General features: G+C 42.6%; 1 protein-coding gene across 2 annotated transcripts in view; it reads right to left on the reverse strand.

Moving 5' to 3' along the window:
* Positions 1 to 26,202, reverse strand: part of KCNK10 (potassium two pore domain channel subfamily K member 10) — a 63,406-nt gene that overhangs the window by 18,946 nt on the left and 18,258 nt on the right. For both annotated transcript variants that reach the window (XM_075192850.1, XM_075192849.1), the window contains exons 2-5: positions 18,531 to 18,910; positions 6,709 to 6,826; positions 4,839 to 4,999; positions 2,194 to 2,380 (exon numbers count right to left, since the gene is read on the reverse strand). In XM_075192850.1, coding sequence (XP_075048951.1) covers positions 2,194 to 2,380; positions 4,839 to 4,999; positions 6,709 to 6,826; positions 18,531 to 18,910 — 846 coding nt within the window. The remainder of the gene's footprint in view (positions 1 to 2,193; positions 2,381 to 4,838; positions 5,000 to 6,708; positions 6,827 to 18,530; positions 18,911 to 26,202) is intronic.

Raw genomic sequence — 26,202 nt, forward strand, 5'->3', positions numbered from 1 at the left:
TGGTCAGTTTTGTGTTCTTTGTTTTTTTTCTATGGCTGGCCCGCAGCAGAGGTTGATTTGTGTTTAATGTTTAGTACTATCAAAGGGATTTTGATACACTGATCAATGGGACACAACCATACAACTGTCCCAGAAAGAAACAAACTCCCCAGCACACAGATTTCTCCAGCAGAGAGGAGGGTTGAAGGGTGGACCCATTTCAAAATGAAAATGATTATTAGCAGATGGTAATTATCATTTTTGTAGTAGTGCCTATGTCATTCATGTTTGTTTTTAGTAAAGCAAGCAGTACACCTGTTTCCTCTTTTTAAGGGGATGGTAATGACCAATCTTGCACACTCCTGAATTCCGGGCAGGTCTGACTTCCAGGATAGCCGGCCGTTCTTTGTTTTTTTCTATGGCTGGCCCGCGGCAGAGGGGGCAGAGTGAGAGGGATCGTGACAGAGGGCAGAGGAGGGGGACAGCGTGAGAGAGGAGGGGGCAGCGTGAGAAAGGGCAGAGGAGGGGACTGCGTGAGAGAGGGCAGCCTGAGAGGGCAGAGGGGGCAGCGTGAGAGGGAAGAGGAGGGGACAGCGTGAGAGGGGGCAGTGAGAGAGGGCAGAGGAGGGGGACAGCGTGAGAGAGGGCAGAGGAGGGGGACAGCGTGAGAGAGGGCAGAGGAGGGGGACAGCGTGAGAGAGGGCAGAGGAGGGGGACAGCTTGAGAGAGGGCAGAGGAGGGGGACAGCGTGAGAGGGGGCAGAGGAGGGGGACAGCGTGAGAGGGGGCAGAGGAGGGGGACAGCGTGAGAGGGGGCAGAGGAGGGGGACAGCGTGAGAGGGGGCAGAGGAGGGGGGACAGCGTGAGAGGGGGCAGAGGAGGGGGGACAGCGTGAGAGAGGGCAGAGGAGGGGGACAGCTTGAGAGAGGGCAGAGGAGGGGGACAGCGTGAGAGGGGGCAGAGGAGGGGGACAGCGTGAGAGGGGGCAGAGGAGGGGGACAGCGTGAGAGGGGGCAGAGGAGGGGGACAGCGTGAGAGGGGGCAGAGGAGGGGGACAGCGTGAGAGGGGGCAGAGGAGGGGGACAGCGTGAGAGGGGGCAGAGGAGGGGGACAGCGTGAGAGGGGGCAGAGGAGGGGGACAGCGTGAGAGGGGGCAGAGGAGGGGGGACAGCGTGAGAGGGGGCAGAGGAGGGGGGACAGCGTGAGAGGGGGCAGAGGAGGGGGGACAGCGTGAGGGGGCAGAGGAGGGGGGACAGCGTGAGAGAGGGCAGAGGAGGGGGACAGCGTGACAGAGGAGGGGGACAGCGTGAGAGGGGGCAGAGGAGAGGGACAGCGTGAGAGAGGGCAGAGGAGGGGGGCAGCGTGAGAGAGGGCAGTGGAGGGGGGCAGCGTGAGAGAGGGCAGAGGAGGGGGGCAGCGTGAGAGAGGGCAGAGGAGGGGGGCAGCGTGAGAGAGGGCAGAGGAGGGGGGCAGCGTGAGAGAGGGCAGAGGAGGGGGGCAGCGTGACAGAGGAGGGGGACAGCGTGAGAGGGGGCAGAGGAGGGGGACAGCATGAGAGAGGGCAGAGGAGGGGGACAGCGTGAGAGAGGGCAGAGCAGGGGGACAGTGTGAGAGAGGGCAGAGCAGGGGGGCAGCGTGAGAGAGGGCAGAGCAGGGGGGCAGCGTGAGAGAGGGCCTAGGAGGTAGCGTGAGAGAGGGCAGAGGGACTGGATGCAGAGGGGGCAATTTTTGCATACAACTAAATAAGTATTTCTGTCCTGACCTAAATACTTATTAACATTTTTTGACCCAACTACTTCTAAAATAGGACTGCTCGGTAATTATTTTGGAGGGGTGCCTTGAAAAAATTATGGAGACTCTAAGGGTGCCGCGAACTGCAAAAGTTTGGGAACCACTGTACTAGTAGGTTAATTGGCTGCTAACAAATTGACTTTAGTCTGTGTGTGTGTGTTAGGGAATTTAGACTGTAAGCCCCAATGGGGCAGGGACTGATGTGAGTGAGTTCTCTGTACAGCGCTGCGGAATCAGTGGCGCTATATAAATAAATGGTGATGATGATGATGATCCTCTCGCTGTGTTGGAATTTTCTAATAAATATTTTCACATTATTTGTTTATATTTATGATTTGAAGTCACTATAGATCTGTATTCCACGGTGGCGCAGTGTGTGTGAGAGACCATTGATCATGACCTGGCACCAGCGAGGGACACTTACCTGCCACGTAGTCCCCAAAGCCGACTGTAGTGAGCGTAACAACCACAAAATAAATGGATTCCAGCTCGGACCACCCTTCGATATGTTTGAAGATGACCGCGGGGATCGTGACAAACACCAGACACCCGGCCACGATGAACAGGATGGTGGAAATCACCCGGATCTTGGTCTGACTCACCTGCTTCTTCTGGGGAGAAGATACAGACAGTTAGTCTACCATGGAAGAGGTTTATGTAGCTACAGTGTTTTATATATAAAGAGATCATGTCATTTATAGACCATTTCCACTAACCCAGGACCCAGGGGCTGCAAGGAATGTTTCCAATATCCGTTTTCAATCAGTATCAATCAATATGTTTGTATCATCCGTCACTAGTTCCTAAACAAAATTGTGAGGGTCCTAATAATGATTATTGGCTCCACCCAGAAAATGGCTGCCCCCGCTGTGGGCGACTAATACAGCCTGAAACACACGGAAAATTCATCTGTAAATTCTCCGTCCCTGATTCTGCAGATTAATCCCTCGTTCACTCTGTCAAACATGCAAATCAGCTGCATGCAAATGAGTAAAAGCAATTTAATACAGAGAAAGGTCGTGATTCATTGCAGCTTTTACTCACATTAATCTTAGGTCTCGGAGGAGCCCTTAGGAAACTTTGTAGAGAAAAAATATTACTTTAAAGCCCAGGAGCCCGAGGGGAAGCGTTATGTACATGGTACGAAATTCTCCTGCTTCATAATCTCATCAAATATGTTCCATTGTATTAACTGTTCCTATTATTATCATCGTTTATTTATACAGCGTCAATTATATGAATGTTACCATAGTAATCCAACATAGGTTACATCACCAGCGAACAAGATGGCGGCAAAAAGTATTTGTAAAGTGAGAAATCCCAGAATGCACCACTGCCTGTGTATTGTCAGGATCAGTGTAAGCGTGTATGTCATACATCATATACAATGTTACAAATCTAAGGATGAATTCCCATGACAGAAAATAAGAAACATTGTTGCATCCTTCTGTTTTACTGAAATCCACTGATATTTATCTGTAGTAGTGCTATAATTATGAATAAACTGCATATTTTTCTCTGCAACCAACATGACGTGAGGTAAATCTGTAAACATGTTATAGTACAAAATCACAGGCACCCTGATATAGAGAGTTTAATACAGCATGGCTCTCATATAATGCAGCCGTCCTGGAGAATATTCTGTTTTCAACCAGAATGCACGTATGATATGCTGTATTTTATAGCCATATATCAGCATCCTATACCATAGCACAATGACTCCTATTCGCACCTTGTACCTTCATTATATGTATTATTATACAATATAAGGCTACATTGTATTGTGGGAGGATTATCGCACCTCTATTAGACAGCCAGATGGTGGAAAAGAGAAAAGGATTCTGATGAAGTGAAGGCAAACGATGGAACTGTACTAAATGGTGAGCTCTGCCGTTTTATTTTAGAACATAGATATAGTAAATAGCAATAGCAAAAATATTTAATACAGTCGTATCCTAATATCAAACAAATACAAGTGGAAAATAAAATATATTGGGTCAGAGCGTCATTAATCAGCGACCTCTTTCTACTTTCATTCATCACGTCAATAAGTCGTAGGAAGCATCAAATCGTTTATAATTAGCTGTAATGTTTTGTTTCCTATTGACTCGTACATATATCTATAAGGGTCACAGTATACAACAGGCTCATTCACCATAATAGTGATTTATGCTTCAGCCATTATACCCTCTAATCATCTCATCAGCCTCATTAAATATACAACGGTGTTTGCGCAAATCTCTGCTCATTAGGATAATAGACCCAGCTGGAATTAAAAGGCCCCAATATCACACTGAGGGTCTATTCTGTCTAATGAGCGGCCATCGGGGTGAAGACTGACAGCGATTGCAGAGATGATCCTCACCTCTCACGTGACTGTTTATTACATTACAAAATACTGTGGTATTTTGTCATAAAAAATAATTAATTTAAAAAAATGAATGGTCAACATTACTGGCCACCATCAGACTAGGTTGGCTCAGAGTAATGTGTCAATTGCACGACATATAAATAAATACACATAGATAGAGGTAGGTGAACTGTATTATATGTGCTTCCCTTTAATGTTAGAAAAATGTGCTTTCTCAGAACATAATTCAGAAGTTACTACCATAACTACATGGTGCCATATTTCTGAGAGTGTCCCTCCCATATCGTGAGTCACAGAGTTTTAGGAATAGATAACGGCGATGTCAACCTTTACCTGGTTATAGATTAAGGGCTAAATTATCAATGTCAATATATATTATCAATGTATCACTTCCACAAGTACAGAGTTAGAGGCTGGCACATCTATATGTAGGCTGCAGTCCAATCTCTGCAGGCAAAGTGCATATACAACTAAGAATAAAAGCAGTGACAGGGATCACTGGTCCCTATGGCTCTTGGTAAACAACTGCATGTGTGTTAATGCAGAGAACAGACCATAGGCAAGTGCCTAGGTGTATACAAGGCGTTAACATAAGTATTTTACTTATTTTGGACTTAGTTTCACTTTGAATTACAAAAATGACTATTTACTGGAACAATCCCCTTCTTTAACACAGTTATCTGTATTGTGGTACTTACCCTGAAGACTTTCTCCACTCGTGCAATACTTTTCCCAAAGATTGTGCCCAGCTGGTCTCCAATTCCAGCCAATAGGAAGCCAAAGAGAGGGATTCCAAATATAGCGTACAGGATGCAGAAGATCTTCCCCCCTTCTGTGCTTGGTGCAATGTTCCCATAACCTGGTTATAAGGTTCATATACAGAGGTGATAAATAACAAGTTATTACAAGCAGATAACTCCTTAATACAGGAGTGAAATATATATATATATATATATATATATATATATATATATATATATATATACATATATACACATATACACATATACACATACATGTATACATACATATACATATATATATATATACATATATATATATATATATATATATATATATATATATATATATATATATATATATATATATATATATATATATATATAAATATAATTTACTTGTATCCTGGAGAGCAGACATCATGGCCGGTATAATTCACGCTGATATTAATAAACATGTTATTCTTCATAGACAAATGGATCTTTACACAGATTAGTGAGCTGCTCGTCTCCTCTTTTCTATGTCACTGTCAAGGTTTTACCTGACATTCTCTTTAGCAATTAAGTGATATTATTATCCTCTAATTTGTGGGCTTATCTGTAAAGTTTGCGGTTATCGAGGGCATCTGTGGGCGTGGTTACAAACGGGCCGCGCTATAAGCAAAATAGTATTTACTACATATGTTGTACGGATGAAGCTAGTTATGAAGTGAGGGGACTGACCTTACCTTATCACCTATAGATGCCCATTTAATCATTATTAGTATGTATTAATAAAAGAAGTGCATATAATCTAACAAACAGACCTTTAAGACGCAATCCACTGATCAACATGAAAAATATTTGCGCGTTGATCTTTGGATGGCGTCTTAAAGGTCTGTTTGTTAGATTATATGCGCTTCTTTTTTATTTCTTTATTTTATAGGCAACTTGTTAGCATTACTACTCAGTGATCCACAATTGGAAGCAGCGGTTGTCTTCTTGCAGACCTGGGAGTGTTTATATGTGTAATTGTTAAGCTGGATACAACCTATGTAATTGTACTTCAGATGTGATTTCTGTAATGATTTCACCAACGACTGAAAGTCCCGATGACCATGCAGATTCCTGTGTACACACCTACACAATTTACCTTCAGATCTGTGATCTTCATCTCTCATAACCATCTGCTGAGAAGATGGTGACTCTGTACAGATATCTGCCTACACTGCTGGTGGTGAGTCACCACACACTGCCACATTTGTCCGACATCGTCCATCACTGACTGTGAGTTTTAGGAAGTTTATAAAACCAAATCAACAGATGTGATGTGTTTTGGTACAATAAAACATGATCGTAGAAGCGTACACACACTGCAATATCTCAACAAATGCACATGATAATTGTTCACTGTGTACCCAGCTTTACATCAGTATTTTTGAGATCTGAATCTGAACGCATACACTTCCTAACTTTATATTCTCATTTTCATTGAATAAACACCTAATTACAAGCCCCTCGGGATTGGTGCTTTTTAGTATATGGGGTACCCTCATTATGGGCACAGTTCTATCTCCAGAATTCTAGACCGTGATCACTGCAGGTCACATTGGCTGTATGATTCTCTTTGCGCAATAATGGACATACTGTATATATGATATATCCTGTGAATATTACAGCTGACTATGGCAGGAAAACCTTTTACTCTGCCATGATTATTATGTTCTCTCTGTAATGTTTCACCCATAGATAGAATAAATGTACAATTATGCAACTCGAGAGAGGTTTTGGAAGTCTAGAAAGATGTCAGACCATTAGCAACTCTTGAGTATAATCACCCGGCACTCACCGATCGTGGTTATCACCGTCCCGGCAAAGAAGAAGGCGCTGCCCAAGTCCCAGTGGCTGCTGCTGTTTGAATAGTTCCCGATGGGGTTAACGCCGGCGTTGTCGGCATCAATGGCTTTCTGCGGAGAGAGAACTGTTCAACATGAACTCAGGAGCTTACAATTCAGATTAATTGCTCACATATCAGACAATTGCTGGGGTTGATATGATACTGGGGGAGATTATTGTAACAAAATATTTAATAGAAGACAATAGTTGCTTCTCATATCTCATTATTAGGGCAGCCATGGCGTATTCTATGGGGCGCATAACATTGTGCAGCATGCTCACATAGCTGCCAACTGCCTGTTTTCCATGAGCAGTCCTGGTTTTAAAGAATCTTCCCTGGAACTACCCTAATAATAATAATAATAATAATAATAATAATAATATATATATATGTTACCGTGAAAGACCGAAATTGGAGAATGTCGACTTTCACCAGTGAATGTCAACAAACACCAAATACGTCGGTGAAAGATCGAATATTTCATTACATTCTTGTACATTCGGACCCTCACTGGTGTATGTCGACAATCACAGACATGCTCTGGTGAAGGACGAAAAGGGAGGAGCCGACATATAGGCGACAGGTTGTTTCCTGTCAAATCCCGTGTTCTGGTGGAATGAGTGATTCCGATACCCTAATTTATACAGAATGGATACTGGAGTGGATTGTGATCTTTTTCTTGAAAAGTTAAATGCATTAATTGCGAGTAAACGAGAAGACAATTGCGACTGAACTACGGAGAAAGAAATATGAATCTCGAACATGTTCAACATTTACCATTAGTGCATGGTGAATGTCGACATTCACCGGTGTAAGTCAGAAATAAGGATATTTAACAAATATTTCGGACATACACCAAGCGACTATGTGAATGTTGACATTCACTGGTGAAAGTCGACATTCTCCAATTTCGGTGTTTCACCGTAACATATATATATATATGCCCACACACACACACACACACACTATAAGTCGGGGACAGGCTCGGCTGGGGGACATGTGCCCCCCCGGGCCGGTCCGATAGTGGGCTAATTTGGGCTGGGCCACCTGCATTTTGTCCTTTAAAATAGGCTGCTGAGTTGAGTCTTGTTCCCCAAGCTAAAAATTGCCAGCCCTCCCCTGCATAGAGCTTATATTAAATCCCGGTGCTTACAGAGCTGTACAGAAAGCACAATCTCAGTGTGCGTATAGGTCACAGGTTATTCTCCAGCTCAGACAACACACCGCTACATGGAGAGACTGTGGATCATAAAAACTACTACAGGCAACTGCGTCCCGAAAAATATATTCCTATTATAAAGGGAAAATATCATATACTACAAAACTATTTCACAAAAGAAGAAGCCAACAAAATGAATAAACAGTAAATGGATTTAACAAACACCGTGGCCGTTATTTTGGCAGAAAGATTTCTGCCATCAAGTCCTCTTGGGGCAAATTGCAGATGTCATAATGTGTTAACGTCGGGAGAATTCTGACTGGTGTTTATGTCAGATGTAAAAGACTTTATCTGACCCAGATAAGAGTCAGGAGCAGCCCGGATCCATGATGGATAATCCACTCGTCCACTGTGCTAATAATTTGCAAGTTGGGCCAAGGCACCAGGTGTGAATGGTCTTTGGTTAAATCAGACAGTTCAGTAGACAGTTCCGGCCAGTGGCGGATCCAGGGGGGTCGATCGGGGCGATCGCCCCCCCTAGCAGGGGCTTGCTGCCGGCGGCTGCACACTATGTACAGGTCCGTTCAGCAGTGACAGGCAGGGACAGTGTGCTGCCCGGCTGCTCTGATTGTGTTTTAAACACAATCAGAGCATCCGGGCAGCACACTGTCCCTACCGGTCACTGCTGAACGGACCTGTACATAGTATGCAGCCGCCGGCAGCCTCAGATGTAAAAAAGGGGACGGGGCCTAAATAGCCCCTCCTAAATCGCCCCGGGTAGAAGAATTCTCTAGATTCGCCCCTGGTTACGGCCCCGGTGAAGCTGGTTATACATTGTATGTTTCCTGACCCTGAACTTTCTCCTGTTTGTTTATAAATCTTCTCAGCTACTTTCAGCAAGAATATGCATCTCCAACATTTACATTTTGCCATTATTAGCAAACCTAGAGAGCTGCACCTCAGGGCAATGTGCACTCTGGAGTCGGCTGTACCCAGGAATGTTGCACTGCTTTCCCTGGTCTAGAAACAGCTTTGGTTCAGAGGGCGATGCCGGATTATCCTGTGTGTTGGGAGACTTTCATTCATTGTTTCCTGTGTCGGCCATTCAATTCGCCTGAACCCCCAACAGTGATAAGGCCAAAGCCGGAACCAGTGATCCGTGAGCCCTGGTGCAGGGAATTGGGGAGGAGAGAACTGCTCGCTAGTTACCCATGCAGCGTTCCCCATTATCTCCATGGGCCCCGGTGCACCAATGGTAGTTTCGCCACTGGAACAGGCCCGTAAAGCAAATATATGAGAGTCCTAATTATTCTCCCCAGTCAATCACACCTTCAAACGTTGGTGCCCGCGTGTGCCAGGCCGAGACTTCGTGATTGACGCAGATTTTCTGCCCATTAAGATGAATTCTCTCTTTTTATGAATGTTTAGTTTTTAACAATCAACATTTGGGTTTAGACAGAGTTAGTCAGTGACCGTTGGTTATGCCTGTATTATATACATACCAGTGCAAGGAGAAATATTGACAAATAGTCATTGTCTGGCCTCCTCCCTATAGAGGGGACATTGGGATTCTACCAGAATTTACATGTTGTCCTAATATATGTCCAATACCACAATAATATATAATATAATACCTGGGACAATATCGCACCATTATAAAGCACTAGGTCCTACCAGCTGGCAGACCGTCCCCACCTCTGCCACTTCCTGGCAGTGCCCTGGGCCTCAGTGAATGGTCCATTGGCCGGGTCTTGGAGACCTATAAACCCTGCAGGAACCAGTCCTACAATAAGCTGTGTGATATCCTACAGACGCTGTGAAAGTGGGTATTATGATCCCGACATCAGTGTTGACATTTAAGACATCAAGTCAGGATTTTTCGAGTTTGGGTGTGCATGGAAGGTATTGTGTAACAAATATCCGCTGACTTCTTGATCTACTAAGATGACAACTGAATCTGTCCCCTCTCACTCATTTGCATATAAGCTCTACTAAAATTGATGACTGGCTGCCTATAAAATAAATAATAAAATTTATTTAAATAGTAAGTATTACCAATGACAAATGCTCTCAACTGACCAGAGCCGGACCATATACTAGACATCCTAGGTTCCTGCCTTGAGGAGCTCTGTTTACCTTAACTCATTGTTTTATGCTCTTTGTTTTTTTATTTTACTGAGTGATCCAGATTACTCTAACCCAAATTTTGTGTGTGTTTGTTTTTTGGACAAACGAAGGAAGAGAAGGGAGCCCAAACCACTATCTTGCCTCATATAATCCTCTCTGCCCCTCATTCTCATGATTACTTTAAGCCATAAATTAAGCTAACGCACTCTCTATTTTAGAAGATGACTGAAAAGTGTAAATAAATAAGGGGAGGTGTAAAAGTGGTAGGAATTTGGATTTTGAAGTGACCTTTTCACTCTTTTAACTATGTTCACTTACATCCAATCAGACTATCAGTTTGTAGAATGTACTAAATAAATGATAACTAGAATCTGGTTGCTATGGGCAACATCTCCACTTTTTATACCTGCTGGAAACTCACCGCTTGATAAATTTACCCCCTGGAATCCCACAAAAGTTGACCCAGATTGATTCTACGAGGTCACCTCCAGACGCCGCAGGCGTGCACGCTACCGTACGCCCATATTTGCGGGCAAAGAACAACTACGAGCCTCTGCGATGTCATTATTGTGAATACACTTTCTAATACACCCGTGTGATGTGACAGCATTTATATAGCGACAACTCTTTCATTTAAAGTATAACTCTTTTCAACGCGATTGCCGCAGTTCTGTTATCATTTCATAATGTAATCATTTACCTATAGCTGTAATTAATTATGTAGCTACCGCCTGGAAATATATTCACTGTCTGCCCTATAAATCTTGTTCTATGACGCAGTAAGATCTGATGTAAGTGAGAATGTCCTGAGTCTGCTAGGAAAAATATTCCAAGCAAAGCTGCAATTTTGCTCCCGGATAAATCATGTCCCTGTCTGATTGAACACGGTTATATACGTTCTGCAGCTGTGAAGAGTTTAATAAATAGCAACGAAGGTCATTAAAGTCAGGCGGCGGACGCTGATCACTTAAGAGCAGCCATGTATGAAAGTTCTGCAGCTCAACCTTGCTGCATAATAAGCGCTCTCTATGTGATCAAACACTGGAGAGAAATCCCTGGAAATACACAGGATTTATGTTCCTATGCTGGTTCTATAGCATAGGAGCTTCGCTGTGTTTTATCTTTTTCTTAGCAAATCCTGAAGGACCTGGAGGTTTAATGAGAGATGTTGCTGGCATCAGGATGTTTAATCCCTGCTGTTGTTTGTACTCGGCTCGCACAGTGCTGGGCTTGTTCCGTCACATCGCCTGATGTCTGTGCAGCGTGAGGCTGGATCTTGCTGCATTGCAGTATACAGCACACACACGCACAGACATTGGGAACAGTCACTCTGTACCATTCATCTTTCCAGGAGGGAGAACGACTAACCGGTGCTGGGGTCCAGCTAATCTCCAAGACAAAGGACACGTTCAGACCCCACACAATTTATAAGGGATTCTGCCCTGTGCAGGCTGATGGCCGTGGATCAGCCACCCAGGATGGGCGCGGATTAAAGAGCCAGAAAAGCTAAAACACAATAATGTGTCTGATAGAAACGTTTAGGTCACGTTTTCAGGAGCAGAACTGAGATAAAGTTGTGTCGGTGGTGGGTGATTTCTTTCGTGTGCAGAGCCGAGTTGCTGTCAGTCAGTCTGTTGGAGACTCAGATGGTGTCCTTGAGCCAATGTAAATAAAAGATATAGGACCTCATTTAGAGTCGGACGCAAAGTCCGTTTTAGGCGCATCCAACAAAAAAAACACTACCACGCATGTGCAGAAAGCACCAAATCCGCCCGCATCTTGGACGCAATTAACACTTGTGACAGCTTGCGACTCACTACGACAGAATGGGAGGAACGCGGAATTGTGAAGGCGTGACCCTGTAAATACATCCTAGTCGCAGTGAGGTGCAGATGCAACACACGTCAAAACAGGGCTAAAGTTGTGCGGCAGGAATTAGGTGGAGCACTCCCACTGCTACACTTCTTAAACGGACTTTGTGTCCGACTCTAAATGAGGCCATAGGGGTCTATTTATCAAATGGGAGAAAACCGCTAGAACCAGTGAAAATGTGAGAGTTCACCAGATTTAGTGCACTGCTCTCCTATTGCTATGACCATCTCAGTATGCCGTTAACCAGTGATGCTCACAAGAGAAACAATGTTTATTATTAAAAATAAAGCATTTTTTTCTGGTGTTTTTTTTTTTTTTAAAGAAATATTTTTTTTTGTTGCTATTTTTTTTTTTTTGCACTTTTTACTAATAATAACTGTACAATTATTTTGTTGAATTGGGACTGGGAGGCCCGGTCAGGGTTCCGCTTCCATAGTACGCCCTGCTGCCAGTCCGCCCTGCTGCGGTGCGCAGCATTATTTAGCTGTATTATTTAGCTGTCCTGGTGGCATTTTTGTTTTTTTTTATAAACAACAGCAAATGAAGATTTTCTAATAGAAGATCTTCATACCAGAGGGGTTTGAATATCTCCTGAGTGAGGCTTTTCTTAAATGAATATTTTACTTAAAACCTTAGGGCTTCAGAAAATGCGCCCGGTAAGCACGAATAAAAGCTGTTTAAACTCTGCCTTGTGGGAGAGTGTAATAAACCACAGCTCATGTCAAATGACCCCATTATACGGGGTCTCAGTAAAAGTAGTTAACTTTAAAAGCGCTGCACATATTCAGCAGCGATAAAAAGGATTGTGAAATAGTGTTACTATAGCGGAAAAATACTAACGTTTAAAGCCTTTGGTTGAGCGGCCCTGTACCCTATAGAGATCATGGGGGCTAGAGGGAGGATGAAGCTTATTCGCCTCTATGCTCCTTAAAATATCTTTCCAGGGTTGTAAAACTCTACCACAAAGTCCCACAATAGTCATATAAACAGGAACAGAGAGAAGTCCAGTTACACAGATTACTAACATTGTGCAAAGCATCAAGCTGTATAGTCTGATAATAACACTGAATAAGAAACTGTCTTCAGAAAATGTCACAATATAGGGGGGTATTCAATTGGGCGCGAGATTTTTTTTTCCCCGCCGCGTTAAAAAAAAAAATCACCCGCGGGTTTTTAACTGGTATACCGATCGTTTTTAGTTAACGCAGTGTGAAAACTCGTGCAATTCAATTGAAAAAGAGGGAACGCTGCCCCTGTGTGTTAATCATTGTTTCCACGAGTTTTTAGGGGAGTTAAGGGGAGTTTTAACGCGGTCATGTATAACACATAAAAAAGGATTTGCATACATTTTCATACATTAGATTGCATTACACATTGATAATATTTACATTACAGTACTTTCTTTAGCATATTTTTTTCTTTAACTAAATTGGGTTACAGGGTGAAATCAGTTACTGGCCACAATCAATCTGATGTAGTTTATTTATTAAAAGACCAAAGACTCCATTTCTGGGCAGCCTGCAGGGTATGCAGAGCTGTGTTATTGTATATAAATATTGTTTTATAGAATTAAAAAAGTAGAGGAATCCTGAAAGAGCCCTACCGTGCCCCAGGGAAGCCAGCCAGTGATGCAGCAGCTCCTTCTCGCCGAACAGGAGATATAAGATATACAGCAGCCGCGGCGCTGTGACAGAAGCGTTGCGGCGTTGCTGTAAGTGAAAAACTATTTGGCCGCTTTTAAAAGATCCTTTTGCCCGACCGACCCGCGGAGGGGGGGTTTCTGGAGACTCACAAACCCCCCCTGCGTACGCCCCTGATATATTAACAGATTATTAGAACTGAGACTATGTTAGGCAGGGAAACAGGAAGAATGGGACAGGGACTGATGTGAGTTCTCTGTACAGCGCTGCAGAATTAGTGGCGCTATATAAATAGCTGCTGATGGTGTTGATGATGATACTGTGTTTCCCTGTCTGTAATCTCATTGGATGAACACTGCGCACTTTTAGACATTTTGACGAAAATCAATGATAACGAGGAACAATAGTCTACACAAAAGCAAATGTAAATACAGTATCAACTATCTTAAGTTTTGCCAATTTGTGGAAACTTTTACAATAGGCAACTAGGATGTTAGGGTGAGTGGGTCTTAACGGCACATCCAGACCAAGCAAGGTTCTCTTTATGTATGTAAGCACTTTGATGCTTCACATGTGCTCCATAATTGCCATCTATTCACTTGAATGGGATTCTGATACAAATACTAAGATGATTCTTTTTTAGAACCTGCCGGTACAGTTGTGGTAACTGAGAACTATCTGACTTCCCACTGTCCTGCTCCAAACATGAGCGTAAAATACACCTCTGAGTTTAGGGAAGGAGAAGTAAAACATTGTTTCACTTACCGTCATACCTTGATGTCTTAAATAAGGAAGTATTGTATTTGTCTGTGACTTGGTAATAGGACCACCAGCTTTTTACATGAAAGAACTTAGAAACATTGAAATAGGCTGAATTCTATATATTTAAGATTTCCGATTTTGTTACAGAAAAGTGAATCTATGTATAAATGCGCCTAACGGATGCTGGTTGACGGCTGGACATTAATTTGGCCAATATTCTGAGAGGTGACCACATTAGGTCAATATGGAGAGGGATAGAGTTAGGAATATGGATAGGGTAAGGGATAGGTTTAGGGATTTGGGTAGGGTTAGGGATATTGATAGGTTAGGGATATGGATAGGGTAAGGGATAGGGTTAGGAATAGGATTAAGGTAAGGGATAGGGATATTATTGTCGTCCTAATAATATTGTCTACATTTGAATTGTTGACCTAATAATACTGTCAATGCCATTATTGTTAACTTTACAACCCTGTCTATGTTATGATGTCGATCATATAAAGGTCGATCACGTAACTGCGCCAAAAACTTCACTAACTGAAGGACAAGTAAAACACCAATGAATGACTTTGATCCTCTATCTGTATATAAATATAACACGCTGTATATTTACAGTGCAGTCTGAGAGCGCCGTGTGAATGCTGTTGATTATTTTGGCAACCGGTCACTTAAATAAGTGGTGTAGATATTGTTTTGTACAAAAATATGTCAATTTATATCAGTAGTTAATACAATCATTATATACACACAATAAGTGAATTTGTTGTCTTATCATTAAAACACTACTGATAATAGTTAATTATTGCACAATTTGGCAGATATAATTCCTGGAGCACAATAACCTCAGATAATGAGCAGTTTACAGTTGCAACATTAAGAGATATTTAGTAACTTTGGTTGGTTTGGTTATAATATCCTTCATATCGTACAACGTGTAACCTGTAACAACATGGTTTGTGGTTTGTGGGTCATGTCATTACTACTGTAGCCCATCAGACAAGTTGTTTCATTAAGTGTTCCTGCAATAAACAGACGATTTAGGTGTTTAGGGGGCTGTGGATAATCTATGCTTACCCTGACCATACTTTAGAGGCTTGACATTCTATTTATATTTGCTGTGTAGGCTATTGCTCTCTGTTATCAGCAATTTTCCGCCAAATGAGCCTAGTAGATGTTAAGCGTTGATGTTCTTCAATGATAATAATCACAGGACGTCCAGAATAATGTCTTTCCTCACAATCTCTTTCGTAACTTAAATATCTTAAAAACGTATGTATAAAACTATTACATATATCTTCCCGAATGTTATTTTATAAGCCAACTTCTATTTTAGGGTTAGGGTTAGTGTTCCTGGCAATATGGAGCCGATTTGAATTCTAACAACAAATGATCTAACTGTTGCCAGGTTATGGGAAGTAAACGCACATCGTTACATTGTATCAGTTGCAGATTGTCTACCAGACAACTCTGTAAACTTGGAGTTAAGTATAACAATAAATTAACTCCCAGATAAATGTTGTATTGACAGATCAGTGTTTAGAGATGGAAACATTTACAGTGTACGGTGTCAGGAAATGTTGTGTAAGAAAACCTGCACGAGTTTATAATGAGCATCTGATGAATCATATGTAATATCGGAGGAGGAATCTCATTCCGAACGTCTGACAACAAGTTACTGTTATTATGTTACTATTACTGAGTCATATTGACTTCCACACGGCTCTTTCCCAGGGGAGAATCTGTGTCTTCCAGCTGTCAAACGCAGTAAAGAAAGTCTGACCTCTGTACACAGTTGTGCCAAGTGCGGTGGAAGACACAGCGAGGGGGGGGTTATCCCTCTGTTGTGGCTGTTACCGCTGTCCCTGCTCTCCCTGTCCTATTTATAATTCTCTGGATCATGGTTACACCCCAAAAGATGCCCTTATCCACCCTCACCCATCGAAGTCATGCCCATCCCTTGTCATTAGGTCATGCCACCAAAGTACTGCACTGTGAGGGACTTCTAACACATGGATAAGATCGGCAGAACAGCTCTGGGAGGAGATAGAGAATATGTTTTTCATTCCTTTTCTACTGTTGTTGGCATCCTGAGATGGTCAGAACAGAACAAGTATTGTGGCCGTACGTGTAACACCGCAATGCTTGTTGAATAGTTTTTCCCTTGGTTTTCATGAGGAAGCTTATCTCCAGCTAATCTCGCTACCTTTCCAAACTGAAGGTTTATTGATTAAGTATTATTTGTGTGTTTTCCTGTAAGACTTGTAGGACCAGGAAACATAAACGTATTCAGTTATTTTTATATAAATTCACTCCTTTGCAATGGAAGTTTACAAGTAGTATGGAATATATAACTGAGGGGTCACCTAGCTCCCAAAGATTTAGGTCATTTGAATTAATTTCAGCCCTAATTTTAAATACTTTTAACAATAGACCTTTACCCAGAACATTAGATTCAGATGTATTTCATTTTATCTTACATATTCCTAACCCTATCCCTTATTACTGTCTCCATTACTGTCTCTATTACTGTCTCTAGTATAGTGTGTCTCAATTACTGTCTCTATTACCGAGTGTCTCTATTACAGTGTGTCTCTATTACCGAGTATTACCGAGTGTCTCTATTACCGAGTGTCTCTATTACCGAGTGTCTCTATTACTGTCTGTCTCTATTACTGTGTCTATTACCGCATACTTGCCAACTCTCCCGGAAAGTCCGGGATACTCCCGAAATTCGGGTCAGTCTCCCGGGGTCCCGCGAGAGTTGGCATTTCTCTTGCATCCCGGAATTCCTTTGTTAAAATAGCGCGATTCACTGAGAATCGCACCATTTTGGCCCCGCCCCCTACGAAAAACGTAATTTCCGTTGCAGAGGTAGGGCTAAAAAAATTACGCGTTTGGTTGCGCCCCCTACTCACGCCCCTCTCCTGGAAACTTGTTTCCGGGAGTAGGTAAGTATGTATTACTGTCTCTATTACATTGTGTCTCTATTACTGTGTGTCACTATTACTGTCTCTATTACTGTGTGTCTCTACTACAGTGTGTCTTTATTACTGTCTCTACTACAGTGTGTCTCTATTACGGTCTCTATTATTGTCTCTACTACAGTGTGTCTTTATTACTGTCTCTACTACAGTGTGTCTCTATTACGGTCTCTATTATTGTCTCTACTACAGTGTGTCTCTATTACTGTGTCTATTATTGTCACTATTACTGTCTCTGACTCTCTATTACTGTGTGTCTCTACTACAGTGTGTCTTTATTACTCTCTACTACAGTGTGTCTCTATTACTGTCTCTATTACATTGTGTCTCCTTTACTGTCTCTGTTACTGTCTCTATTACTGTGTGTTTTTGTTACTGTGTGTCTCTATTGCGGTCTCTGTTACTGTGTGTCTCTATTGCGGTCTCTGTTACTGTGTGTCTCTATTGTGGTCTCTATTACTGTGTGTCTCTGTTACTGTCTCTATTACGGTCTCTACTACTGTGTGTTTCTGTTACTGTGTGTCTCTATAACGGCCTCTATTACTGTCTCTATTCCAGGCGGTCTCTATTACTGCGTTATATCAGATGGCAACCATATTTCTGGATCCCAAATTGCAATGAGGACCTATGTAAACGGCACACACACACACACACACACACACACACACACACACACACACACACACACACACACACTATGGCTTCTGCATTGAGAAATCTGTTTGTGACAGTTGATTGTTAAGTGGGGAGTGGTGGGGAGAGCGCTGGTGTTACATACACTGTATAGCGCCCACTTCCTCCACTGCTCCTCTGTAAGATAAGATAAGATATTCCCTTTGCCCCTACTTCCTTAGATGCTCAGTCAGTAGCCCTGATGACCCACTGCCTGCCCCATCATTGTATTCACACAGCTGAAACCAGGTAACCAGAGGGGGGGAGAGACGGGAGACCAAGGTGTCAGTTCTCCACACAGTCCGCTCTCATGGAACCTGCAGTGGTATAATCACATCTGGAGCTTTGCAACCCAAACCCCTGCTCCACATCCCCCCCAGAAGAGGGTTGGCCACTGCCTCCAGGATAAAGGTGGGGCAGGATGTTAGTGGGGACAATGGCAGTAGGGCCATGAAGGACCATGGAGGGCCACAGGCACATGGAGAATATTTTTAACAGGTGGGGATTATAAATAAAATGTAACCTGGAAGCAGACAACATGGAGATTTGCATGATCCTCACCTTAATCAGAGCATCGAGCTCCTGCTGAGTGACACACGAATGCGTCTGCAGAAAAGCCGCCTTCTCTTGGGCTATTGTACTTTTTTGGCTGCTTTCATATGGTTGTTCCAGTGCCCGGAAGACGAGCCCCCCGCTGACCAGGTAAACCACCACCACCACGAAGATCGCTAGGACAGTCTTCCACTTCATCACAGAATGCAAACCTCGAGATGTATTGTCCATTGTGGACACCACCGTCGTCCGGGAACACACAGACAATCTAGGGGTGTGCGTAGGCGTAGGCGTGGGTGTGGGAGGAGCGGGGTGGTGCCCGTTGGGCTTTGGATCGGGCGGGGGCACAGGCAGGGAGGGGGGTGTTGGTACCGTTGAGGGCACTGCCACTGGAAGCAATAAAAAGAGTGAATTAGAGTTAAACTGTCATTTTGTTGCAAAAAAGGAGCAAACTGTTTTGATAGATTGATCACAAATTCATTACATACATCTAGTATAGGTGCTATTCAGCATACAATAGGGATGAGCTTTGTTTTTATATAATATTAATTTATGATGTGCCAACATCTATACTACAGAATCGAGATTTCTAAACAAAAGAGCTAACAATCTAAGCTTCCAATTAGATGGTGTTACAAGAACGTCTGTAGCTTTTTTTCATGGAAAAATCAATACAAAAACAGTCATAGCTTCCAGCAGCTTTGATTTACAGAATCCCCCAATAAAGTGGCAGTATTATCTCCATTTACAACCTCCCAACACCCACACATACACCTCCACCTGCTCATCCAAGAGATAGTCAGCGGTCAGCGCAGATTAGACATTAAGGGATAAGTAATCATTTTAATGATATAATTAAGTCGCAATGCATAAAGTTTATCTCTGTTTCCTATTTACCTATCTGAGAAACAGGTATTGTAATAAATTTATGAGCAGACATGGAGACCAGAAGCTCGACAGATGATTCACACCTCAAGAGACCCCACAGACAGCGCAGAGATTTGTCCATTTCAGACCTTAAATGAAATGTAACAAGATGTTCTCTCCTTCTGTTTATAACCTGGATACTCATGAAACATTCATTTTTTTTCTGTCGAACGTCACAATGTTTCCTTTTTAAAATATGCAAGGAACATAATTCTATACCAAGTTAAAGGATAATGATTCACATGCGTTCAGTTTAACCCTTCACTTTACTAATCTCACGTTATGTTACCCCAAAATAAGGTACCATTCGTTCTTGACTCCAAAGCTGAAATTGAAATGTTCCCAAATTAACCTTGTTGACCCATAAAACCTTATTTTTTATCAAGCATCTAAGTGCTTATCAAAGCTTTCTCTGTATCTGTCAATTCACAAACTGCCTACTGCTCTTACTGTAGAGAACCTTCTCTGTAACTATAAAAAGAGTAATCTTGCCTTCTCTTTAAACACAAAGAATGGCCTTGGGTCCTCTCGGCTGCTTTGTCAATTAAAACGTCCCCAGAGTGTTTTTGTGGGCACGTTTGGAGTAATCACTCACTGACACTTTTTTAGCATCAATAAACCATTCTGTGAAAGTCTTTCCTCATCACTAAAATCTTTTACCCTATAATTTTTTGGGTCAAATATGTTTACAGCTCGCTCCCCTTACCTTCTGAGATAGGGCAGCCCAGCCTCTACCAGAGTGCGCTGTGTAGTAGTGGACGGATGGCTAGTGTAACATGTATATAGCAGGTAACGGTTACCTGTGTACGTGTAACCAGGCTGGAGATCATGCTGGTAATAATGTATGTTTATCTCACAGCCGCATGTGTACGGATCTCAGCATGCAGCCCTAGAGTCTTGTTGCTCAGGGACTGAACTATGTCTCAGGCAAAGTAACGGAGCCAAACCTCAAAGCCTCAGAGGGCCCGGGCGATGTTATCAGACGCTCTTATCCCGTGTTCTGCAGAGAGGGAGACCCTGAGCTCACCGCTAGCTACAAGAACACTGCCAAACAAACACAACGACCTGGGATCTTACTGCAGATGCTCAATCCCAGCTGCTTTATAAGATATCCATTATTAGTTTATATATCTTTCCAAACACAGCGCTTTATTTTGAATAGTTTTTCCACTGCTGATCCGCTCTGTCAGTCTATACACTGGTTGCTTGTTTATTTACCGTAACCAATATATAATATTTCTGCTAACATACAAAGCCATCAACAAAACTGCACAAACATACATCTCCTCACTTGTCTCAAAATATCTCCCAACACCTCCATTCTGCACAAGATCTGCGTCTCTCTTCTACTCTCATCACATCCTCTTATTCACGGTTACAGGACTTTTGTCGGGCTGCACCCACTTTGTGGAATTCCCTCCCTCGCACAGTAAGACTTTTCTCTGGTCTACAAAATTTCAAGCATCCTCTGAAAATCCACTTCTTCAGGCGAGATTATAATATTCCTCAACTAACATCTTAACCTCACTAGGTTACCCTATGACCAACCTTTACACAGCTAACACAACCCATTGGCCACGTGACCAGCATTGCTGTGTGACTGGATCATATTGCATACAAATCACTTTTTACCTTTGCAATCTGGCTGGACCAATATGCAATATGTAACACTTATATCTCATGTATCAAACTCCCATTGTCCCATAGAGTGAGAGTAGAATGATCCAATCAGGAAGACATAGGAAAAGGTGTTGCCCATAGCAACCAATTAGATTTCATAGAGTGTAAGCTTGCATGCAGTGCTCTGTTACCTCTCTGTCTGTATTACCCAGTATTGTTTTATTACAGTGTGTGTAATACATAGCGCTATGGAATATCTTGGCGCTATATAACTAAATGTTGATGATGATACATTGCCATCTATGTTACAACCAGACTGCCTCTACTCTTTAATTACTATTATAGCTGATAAATCATTATATGGTGCCAGAACCCCACAGGGAAAGAAGTCGTGCCAACCAAAATAGTTTTATCCTGCTGTAGGGAGCGTCCTCCTTGTAAATACATGGTAGTTGCCAGTATAGTTAGTGTTACATAACGCCTTGGTAACAATGTTACACACGGTGCCTGTTACTTGCATAGTAAGCGATATTTCTATAACGTTAATTTTGGAATAAAATATGTATTAGGTGACAAGAAAGCTCATAGTAAACATGTCTCCACCTGGGTCCAATTTGATTATGATAATGATCACTTTCTATTTAAATTATTAAAATCCTTGGTAGATCATCATCATATATTTATATAGCGCCAGCATATTCAGTAACACTTTACAATTGGGAACAAATACAGTAATAGAACAATATTGGGTAACACAGACAGAGAGGTAAGCGGGTCCTGCTCACAAGCTGACAATCTATGGAATCTAGTTGGTTGCTATGGGCAACACCTTCTCCTACGTCTTCCCGATTGGATCATTCTCCTCTTACTCTTCACCCATAGGATGTCGTTGGCATTAGGGAGGGGCTATAAGCAAACAACGAGGAAACCTGCATCAAACACTTGCTTTGTATGATATAAAAGGAGTTTTTATAATGTTTAATGTCATCTAGTTCTGACAGATTGTTGAACAAAAACTGAAGAAATCTGGTAACATTGGAGATATTACAGAAATCCTGAGCACCCATCTTATGTGTTCTCATTGTAACACCTGGACCCAGGCATTGATTGGCACGGTGGGCAGAGCTCCTAGCAGTAGGGGGCAGTATAACACAGGGTAGCGCCCAGTGGGTGCATAGTCTACATCATAATGTTGTTCTCTAGTTCATTCTCATTCGCTGGGACTTCTGGTTCTCCATAGAGAGAGACACACGTTGCCCACCTCTGACTTAACACCCACTTACTTTGCCCTAAGCAGCGTGGTCCTGTAAGGGTTAACCGTCTCAGCGTTATTCCCAGGATCTCACTGCGTGCCCCCCGGCACCCCAGCTTCCATCAACTGCTTTGTGTTTATCTGCATTCATTTCCATAATTTCTGTGCTACATCTGTCAGCATTTCCACTCCCTATTAGTAGCTGCCTGAATACCGAGAATCAGGAACTTTTTACCTTCTGTCACCCCATAAAACCTCATCCCCAGGGAGAAGAGACAATGATCCTGTTTACCAGTCCACTCCTAGTGGTCACTGCTGGAACTGCAATGTGCCCCATCGCTGGCTCTTATTGTCCTATATTCTGTCTCACAGAGGATACTTCTTCTCCTGTGCAGAGAACAGGACAAACCTAGAAGCTGAGAGTGTCGGTCCGCAAACCCTAATTCATCCAATGTATGGAAAGGTGCTAGTTTACCCTGACTGTCTATATAATATACAAACCAAAGGGCAGGAGCACAATGTAAGCACTAAAAGAACATACTGCACACAATAGGAGATAATAAGTACAGAAAGATCTGTAATAATACTAATAATAATATTGTACTTGGGATAAACACTGTGGATGCCCATCGACCACCACAAGGTGACCTTGTTCAGATGGCTTACTACACTCAGGGGTAGATTTTACTAAACCTTCTAAAAGTGGAGGTGTTGCCCATAGCAACTAATCATTCTAGCTATCATGTATCTATTCTGGATAACAGTTAGAATCTGATTGGTTGCTGTGGGCAACACCTCCACTTTTTCCAATGTCTCCTTGGTTCAGTGAAAGGAATCCCAATATCACAAAAGTAATGATTTCACTCTTTGGAGCAGAGAAAGGGTGTGACCAGGAAGCATATCGCGTGACTTGTGGGTTAGCGCTGAACATATGACAGGCTCACAAACATCCACGTGTTGCAGGCACTTTTTCCTATAGGAATTGTTTAACCTGTTTATTTTGTGTTTTAAAGGAACACTACGCCTAAAACACGTTGGTCCAATGTGTGAAAGCATCTAAAGTGTTCACAAATAAATTTGGACATATTTCCATACCTTAGCAGGATGTAAGACACTGTGGGGTCTGTTTATCAAGATCTGTCATTAATGAATATTTTCTATCGCTGCGATGAAATCTTCTTTCGTCCAGTTTATCATTAATAGGTAGTGGGGGCTGCCATGCTGGATGGCAGCAGTAAGAGGACTCTCCGCTCACTAGGACGACATACACAGTCTAAAGTGATCGCAACAAGTAAACACAGAACATATTTATCATTATTGTCCCTCTGAGTGCACAGAGGAAGCTGTCTCTCCATCACTAGAACCTTGGCTGAAATATCTGACACATCCCAGACACTTATACCCACGTTTGCAAATATTATAAACATTAAACCTTCTCCAATCATTGTTCCCACAGAAACTGATTTCCCCACACAAGAAAAATGTGACTTTACTACAGAGCCAGTAATTAAATTATGATATGAACTGGTAATAAGAGATTATAGTCATGAAACAAGCAATGAGCATCGGGTCTGGTTGTACCTGTCAGTAGTTTGCAGCTCATTAATCCGTATTGCAGACATCTGTTACTCTGATAGAAGTAAACTCAGTGACAGAGGAACATGGAAAACATGGAGTTTCCCTCTTATTATTCAGTTTTTTGATAAACAGAATTTAGTGGAGAATTTTACCTGTGTGCTCAGACTGAGATATTAAAGGTTTGTATTTTATATCATAAATTGGTATTTTTACTAGTTTCTAAATACTTTCACTCAGATTCTTCTGTGATATTTTATTGATTAATCAGGGTGACAGGTGGTTTTGTTTCACTGTGATAAGCGGCATTATAGAAAAACAGCCCTCTCATTACTATTTATTTAAATAGCGCCACTGATTCCGCAGCGCTGTACAGAGAACTCGCTCACATCAGTCCCTGCCCCATAGGAGCTTACAATCTAAATTCCCTAACTTACACACACACACAGACCGAGAGGCTAAGAGCAATTTAATAGCAGCCAATTAACCTACCAGTATGTTTTTGGAGTGTGGGAGGAAACTGGAGCACCCGGAGGAAACCCACGCAAACACGGGGAGAACATACAAACTCCACGCAGATAAGGCCATGGTCGGGAATTGAACTCATGACCAGTGCTGTGAAGTAGAAGTGCTAACCACTGAGCCACCGTACTGCCCAGATCTCGCCAGATCTTAACAAACAGAACCGCAAGTGTCCAACTGACAGACCCCATCCAATTGGCCACCTGCATGTCATGGAGCAAAGTGCTAGCAAGTGAATGAAGGGAGGTAGCAGCTGCGCCTGAGATGTGAGAGGTGATGCGGGAATAGACCTATGTGCGCAATTAAGGATGCGGCAGTGGCCCTCTTGTAAGCAGCATGTCTGCCTCCACTCCCAGGATGTCGGGGGCCACAGCTGCCGCTATTTGCTCCGTTCCCAGCCCCGCAGGCGCTCGGCACTCAGACAGAGATTAATTAATATTGTCACAGCGCTGTCATTGGAGAGGAGACAGGAAGAAGATGCAGAGAGGTAAGTAAAACACTGCAGGGGTTAGATAGAACCGGGGATGGGGGGTGACTGTAGAGAATGGAGGAGGGGAGGCAAGTGTTGGGTATAGCATCACTTAAAAATAGAGGTGGGGTGAGAGAAGGAATGAGGGGGCCCCGTCTGTTACATTTGTACTGGGCCCCACGATTTCAGCTATTTATATCTTCCAGCAAATAAGGGGTTAACATAATACCCAGCAGACGGCCCGATTGTTTCCCGATAGAGCGGCAACTGATATCACGGCGCTCGCTGCGTGTGTCACAGAGGAAATCTCACGTCAACGTTACCCGTCATCCTAAATATCAGACGCGTCTTCATTTATGTCAAAGCAACGAGCTGTAATTCTCAGACCCAGGAGCCTCCTCACATGAAGAAGATGCTTTGAATGTGGAAATTGATTGTGGGGTAAGTTATATCAGGGCCGTGTGCTCTTTGTGCTGATAATAAGAATTATTTTCAATGCGATGCTAACAATTAGTTTTTTTTATTTTACACACAACCGGGGAAAATAAAGTGTGCTGGATACAATTTTTGGTACCTGGTTTATTGAGAGTGTGTGATTGAAAAACTTGTTCTTTATGCTGTGTGTTAGTCCTCAGTATGTGTTTAGTCTGTATGTGTGGATGAAAGCACAGTGCCACTTCTCTTGTTCTGTTTTAAATAAACTCTCAGTATCAGTCATTATCCTTCTGAGTGAGCAGCTACATAGAAGCAATTGTTTTCTTCTGTGGTTTTCGTGTAATTCTTAGTGACCATTCTCATGCTCATCTCTTTATATCAAATATATGTATCTTGTTCCGGCACTGAAGAAGACTGCTCAGACACAGTACCAACGCTGGGGATCTGCACCCCAAATATAAAAATAAATATAACAGCCAAAATGTGCGATGGTATAACCGGATCTGCCACAAAAACACTCATGCACAGAGTATACAATTATAAAGATATTTATTTAAAACATATATAAAAACCAAAAATTGGTAAATGCAAATTAGAAACACATGTGTTCTAATATCAGTGCCAAATTCAGCTTGTAGCGAAGTAGGTGCACCTACACGCTATACAGATTGTATATATACCAGTCCAGCAACTATGCAAACCGCTCCTCTTCTTTGATATACAAAGAATATGATATAAACCTCAGGGGAATATCGCTCCTTTGTTGGTAGGGATGGTAGTGTGGAGCTGTAAACGATGTGATAGGGGGGTATATCCCATCGGTGGGGTATAATAATTAGATGGGGTATATCCCATTGTTGGGGTATAATAATTAGGTGGGG

The sequence above is a fragment of the Mixophyes fleayi genome, chromosome 12 (genome assembly GCF_038048845.1).
Source record: "Mixophyes fleayi isolate aMixFle1 chromosome 12, aMixFle1.hap1, whole genome shotgun sequence".
NCBI classification, from domain to species: Eukaryota; Metazoa; Chordata; class Amphibia; order Anura; family Limnodynastidae; genus Mixophyes; species Mixophyes fleayi.